General features: G+C 35.0%; 1 protein-coding gene across 1 annotated transcript; it reads right to left on the reverse strand.

Annotated features, from left to right (window-relative positions):
- Positions 1-377: 377 nt before the first annotated feature.
- On the reverse strand, positions 378-4,135 carry LOC101313068 (cytochrome P450 704C1-like). Its single transcript, XM_004308103.1, has 6 exons — positions 3,409-4,135; positions 3,088-3,303; positions 2,664-2,960; positions 2,253-2,573; positions 975-1,178; positions 378-890 (listed from the first exon to the last, which is right to left on the reverse strand). The coding sequence occupies exons 1-6, from the start codon at positions 3,697-3,699 to the stop codon at positions 711-713; spliced, it is 1,509 nt and encodes a 502-aa protein (XP_004308151.1). The 5' UTR covers positions 3,700-4,135; the 3' UTR covers positions 378-710.
- Between the last annotated feature and the right edge of the window lie 2,222 nt (positions 4,136-6,357).

The raw sequence follows: 6,357 nt of genomic DNA on the forward strand, positions 1-6,357 counted from the left end.
CAATTACCTCTTTAAGGACACATGAGTAATAATGTTGTAACTAATTTTTTTTACTAACTTTAAGGACTCATATTATAATTTTAAGGATTAATATTACTACTTTGAGGACACTTTTTACAACTTGAGGACAAAGTTGACGCATCACATGCATTAACACACCCTAACCTTACCCCTCATCAAACTCTTAGTTTTGTAGTCTAAAATGCATTGATATCAAGTTGCGTTCGTGTCGTGTTGAGCCTTCGCAAGGGAAGTTACAATTAATAGTCATGTTTATGCTAACTTGATTTTTATCAGTAAGTTTTGTGTGATATATATGTAACAACTGATTTGGACATGAAAACCTTGTGAGTATTTGGAAATTGATATCTCTAAATTGTCCATCCGTCGATGCTACTGATATATATACACACCAACTGAATCTGCTCAAGCTATTAAATCAATGCAGAGCAAACTAATTCCACAAAGAAATTGAAGACAAATATCAAAATCCAGAGTATACACTTAATTACTGCATATACTTATCTGCAGTGTTCTTATAATCATTTATAATTAAATACACTTCATGAAATCCATCATCACTTACTGATTTATTGTAATGCCAAATGATGCATATACCTTGATTAAAGGCTCATCAACAAGAAGTTGTTGATCACAAGTTTGATGTTTCAAATATGAGACTAACATCTGATACAACTTTCTTACAATGCTCAAACTCTTGGAAAGGCATGAACATGAAGTCTCTTGATATCGAGCGTGACCATCGTCCTGTATTCCACCACTTTTGTCTCGTCAGTGAGCTTGAATATGTACTTGGTTAAAAGCACAGCACAGAATATCTTCATTTGCAGATAACTATAATCCTTTCCCAGACAAATTCTTGGACCGGCCTGCATCATAACTATATCATCAGAACATCTATAACTAAGCAACCTTATCAAGAAAATATTAGCTTGGTGTTCTTCGTATATTACACTGAAGGTTATGAATTTGAAAGGGTTTTCTTCTTTGAAATTGCCATTTCCGTCAAGCCATCTCTCTGGCCGGAACTCTTCTGCATCATCACCCCATATATACTTCATCCGGCCCATTGAATAAGGTTGGTATACGATCATTTCTCCTTTTCTCACACTATGTCCATCTGGCCAGGTATCATCAGAAAAACAAACCCTCGCATTCTATGAACAAATACGAACATCAACATTATTAATAAATTAATTAGAAGTAATGTAAAGAGAGATTCAAATCAAGAAGAACAAATTAAGAAACGTAACATTCAGTTCATGTATATGACATTTAGAGTAATGCTACGTGAACCACCTAGAGTCCACCTTACGTGGCAAGCTGACGTGGCATATCCACATTATCAATATAAGATTTCTAATATTTTAAATTTCTGTTTTTTATTATTAATTACGAAATCTCATTTTTCATTTTGTATTCTTTGAACCCTATCATATTATCTATTTATCGTCTAATCGTTTAAAACAAAATCCTAACAAAAATCCTTATAATAAGTCTTCAAACAGACGTGATTCTATCATATCTTCCTCTCATCTCTCCCATCCTCCCACCTTATCTTCAATTCAATTGATTAGGAATTCTCAATCTGATTTTGGCTTTGTCAATCACAAACATTCCATGCCTATTCTCTAGAATAGTCAGAGAATGTTTTTTTTTTTTGCCCTTTTCATAACATGTTTGGAATTAAGGGTTTGGGGGAGTGGATTTGAATTGGGGTTCATATTATAGCTATGATTTTGAATTAGGGTTCATACTCTCACATGTGATTTTGAATTAGGGTTCATACCCAAACCCTTAATTCCAAACATGTTATGAAAGGAAAAGAAAGATGAAGAAACAGTAATCACAATTAGAATAGGCAGAGGATGTTTGCGAGAAAGCCGAGATCAAACTGAGAATTCCTTTATCAATTGAATTAAATAAGAGGTGGGAGGATGGGGTGAGATAACAGGATGGATAGAACTACGTCGGTTTTGAAGATGTATTGTACATAGGCAAAAAGAACTTCTTCTTTTTTTTTGGTAAGGATTAGAAAGACAAAGGATATAGGGTTTAAAAAAAAATAAAAAAGAAAAAAAAAATTAGTAATTAATAATAAAAAAACAGAAATTTAAAATATTAGCTTATATTGATGACGTGGATATGCCACATTAGCTTGTCACGTAAGATGGGCTCTAGATATTTCACCTAGCATTACTCATGACATTTATCCTAGATGTTTAAGTTACCATTGGAACTGCAGGATAGAGTCTCAGTGTCTCGGTCAAGGCTGCATGGAGGTATTGCATTTTATTAAGGGCTTCTTCAGTAAGGTTGGCTGCAACTTCATCAGCGCTTGAAGTATTATTCAGACCTGTTGCTTCTCTAACTTCCTGTGCAATCTTCTCTTGTATATCAAGATGCTTACACATCATATAAATAAACCATGAAAGAGCAGAAGTAGTTGTGTCTTTGCCCGCAGCAATAAAACTGAGGACCATGTCTCTCAAGTACTTTGGATCAGTCTCTTTAGCTTCCAATAGTTTGGAAATAAAGTCTCTTCTCTTTAACTGTGATTTAACCTCAAAATATCAGTAACATCAAATCAATTAATACTATGTTATTTCAACCTAGAGTAGAAAGGAAGGTACGTAACTCACAGGTTGCTCGTATTGTTCTTCTGACTTACGGAGTTTTTCAATCTTTATGTTGATTAAATTGTATACAAAGTCATCCAACACTTTCATATTTCTTCTTATCGCTGCTTCCGTACCAATGTTTAAGAACCGTTTGATCCTCCAAAAGACATCAGCAACACGATAAATGATAGATCCGCTTGCATAAGCAACAGCATTGGCAAACCGGATATTTTCATTGTTTGTTGCAGACATGGTATCTAGATCGATACCAAGTAGAATCTTGACGATTGAATCCAAGGTTGATTGCAAAAACAAAACCTTCCAACAGTACGAAGATCATTAATTCATAGACTGATATTCAACATTAAAAAAAAAAAATCAACAAATCTGAACATACAGTGCTACATATGTAGTATATATGTTACTCTTGTCTATTGCAACTCACTTGCATCTCTATTGATTTGCCGCAGGTTGCAGCTTCATGAATTCTGCTAGCAAGTTTGACTGCATTGGTCTTGAAGATTTCACCGCTGAAGTCTCTAAGTACTTTTGTTGAGAATTGCGAGCCTGATGCCTTCCTCTGATGCCTCCATTTGTCCCCATCCACAGAAAAGATCCCATCGCCCAACACATCATACAGAATGTTATGCAGGTAATATCCCTACAAAAAAATGGTGTACAAACTTAAGCCTCTTGATCAATTATTTTTAGCATATATATTCCTATGGATTTTCATATATTGAAATAAAAATGACAGTTTTTGTACCTTGCCATAGTTAGCAGCATTTGTTTTGAGCACATATTCGACATTTACAGGATCTGCCGTGTAGACTGTGTATCCAAAAAAGCCAAGTATCCTGTAAGTTCTGTACTTGCATGCAAGCTCTGTCATATAATGGTGCAACTTGCGGCGGTGTTTCAGTTGGTGGAAGAGGGTTCCGGCAACTGGAGGGTATCTCTTGTTCTGCTTCTTCCCCAGAAAAATAACTCCTAAAAGGAACATGACTGCTAAACTTATTGCTATGGGAGGTAAAGGAGTGGAAAGAAGAAAATCCATGACCAAAATTCTTATGGGATATTGGAGTTGACAATGAAGTTAGAACTAGACAACCTGAGAGGGATCATTCGGATGAGACATATATAGTTTCCAAGTGGTCATAATTGCGACTGTACTCTACTGGACATAGGCATGGGATTCAGTATTAAATAAGCTTTCATGGGACTTCAATTTTGTCGTTTCCAATCGGGTAAGGTTATAACCTCTCCGTCTCTAACTTCTAGACACCCAACTGTCTCTCGTCAATAAATACTGCTCTATTTACAGAATGACTTCTCTATTTCCAAAATCGCAGGAAAATCAAATCGAATTGAAACGAGAAAAAAGAGAATCGGAAAGAGATTACGTCTTTGAATTGGAGGAGGCCGAGGTCGCCGAGATAAGAGACGGTGAGGTGGGCGGACTCGATGGGGATGATGATCTGGACGAGCTGCATATGTTCCACGTCCTTCCAGTCCCCCTTATCTCTTCTCCATTTATGTTGTTGGGTCCGTGAGGAAATTTCCTGCTTTTTTAAAAGCATTTCCGACAGCTTTTTTATTTTCTTTACTTTTTTAAAAGCATCTCCGACAGTTTTCTCGTATTATTGGTTTTCTTGTTTTTACTTTTGGGGAAGATTTTGGTTATTTTGTTTCAATAGATTTTCTAAAACTTTCTCCAAAATAAAGAATGTGATGAGAGAGAAAGCCAACTTCCTTATATTTACAGCAAACTCTAAAATTTTAAAGAAAGATTTGGGAAATGGTCATCAAATCTCTAAAATAGGAAATATGTTGGAGTTAAAGATGAAAAATTACATGAAGCTCTGACTTTTGCTTTTCCGTAATAGAAAAATTATGGAGAAGCTATTGGAGATGCTCTGACATTTTTCACTATTTTTTAGGTCCTAAAAATTATTATTTGATTTTTCTTTTTACGAAAAATGCTCACTAGCACTGATTTTGAAGATTTTTTTCCTACCAACAAAAGCAGATTCTAATATTCTTATTAACCCTACAAAGTCTTACGATTTATTCCACTAACAAAATAGAACCACTTTTACATATTCCCATCAATATGTCTCGGTTCGGTTTTGTGATGTTCTTGATTCCATTCCATTTCATTGAAGATGATTAGACTAAGCTTTCATGCCTCTGTAATCTTTTTCCTCGGTTCGGTATTGGCAAAGACCGTATTGAATAAGCTTTCATGCGACTTCAATTTTGTAGTTTCCAATCGGGTAAGGTAATTGACTTATAACCTCTCGCAGAGAAAGACTCAAGAACGTCTCTAACTCCTCAATTAACTAACTTCTAGATACCTAACTGTCTCTCATCAATGAATACTGCTGTATTTACAGAATGGCTTCTCTCACAGCTGCATTTGTGTGCTGCTGTATCATTGAAATAAGTATTCCTACTTCTGGCGGTTTAATTTGTTTAAAGGATATGGACTATGCACAAACAAACGCTAAGCAAAATGATGCTGATATTTGTCAAAAATATTATGCTACCCTGATTTGCTCAGCGTTTAGCAAATGAAGCCTAAAGAGTTGGGGGTCACAAAGCTCACCTTCACGTTGCCATTTGAAATATAAACAACTAAATCACTTAAACTAAGAACAAATGCTTACCCACATATTAATTTCACATGATGCATCGATCATAGCCATCTCATAATCTAGTAGATGAGCCTCCAAAATATACTTCAAGGCAGGTAAAGCCATTTACACATTTAAAATATAAACAATTTAGTACTAATATACTTCAACTGTTTTTTGTGCTTAAAATTATGATGCATATTGGCCATGCCTAAATGAAAACGCTAAGCATAGTGATTCTGAATTTCTGATAGCTGAAGTGCAGTACTATTCTATGTCCAAATTATGAGGGGAAAAATGCCCTCGATCCATTATTTACTCGGTTAGCATTTAGCAAACGGTCACAAAAGCTCATTAGGTCTCAACTCTCAAGGAACAAGAGATTTGAGACTCTGTTCTGTTTCCCCCTTACGTATGTTTGGTATTTCTATTTCTTGTTTGAGTTCTAGCATGTTCCTCTTTACCCTGGACATCGATCATCTTTCTCACGAAATTTCTTCTATATATGCACTTTGTAAAATTTTATATTTTCACTCTTATTTCTAGCAACCGGACCAATAGCAGTTAGATTGTCAAAAGATTCTGTTTTTGTAACTATGATCATACTTTCATTGAATGCATGAAGAATCCCATTTTCTCAAAAAACAAACAGAGGCTTTCAGTGTTCTTGGACAGAATATACATGCACTTACACCAAGTGAATCAGCTCAAACCAATATCAGAAATAATCAAAATCAATGCAGATCAAGCTTCCACAAAGAAGTTGAAGAAAAATATCAAAACCCAAAGAATATACACTTAGATATTGCATATTCCTTAGACTTATTTGCAGTAGTGTTCATATAATCATATATAAATGCACTTTAAAACTAAATCCATAATCACTTAATAATTTATTGTAATGCCAAATGATGCATAAACCTCGATTTGTTAATGGAAAAGGCTCATCAACAACACTTTGTTGGCCACAAGTTTTATTTTCTAAATATGAGTTTGAAGAGGCTAGCAGCCTCTACTCCAGAGATTAACATCAATGGCAAGACAAACGACAGAACTTCTGATACAGCTTTCTTGCATGC

This window comes from Fragaria vesca, linkage group LG7, assembly GCF_000184155.1.
Source record: "Fragaria vesca subsp. vesca linkage group LG7, FraVesHawaii_1.0, whole genome shotgun sequence".
Lineage (NCBI taxonomy): Eukaryota > Viridiplantae > Streptophyta > Magnoliopsida > Rosales > Rosaceae > Fragaria > Fragaria vesca.

Excerpts from the sequence above, each read along its gene's own strand:
- LOC101313068 (XM_004308103.1), bottom strand. The coding sequence starts at position 3,699 with ATGGATTTTCTTCTTTCCACTCCTTTACCTCCCATAGCAATAAGTTTA. Across the intron at positions 3,304-3,408 it reads ATGCTGCTAACTATGGCAAG|GGATATTACCTGCATAACAT; the intron begins GTACAAAAACTG and ends ATTTTTTTGTAG. Across the intron at positions 2,961-3,087 it reads GCAAATCAATAGAGATGCAA|GTTTTGTTTTTGCAATCAAC; the intron begins GTGAGTTGCAAT and ends TACTGTTGGAAG.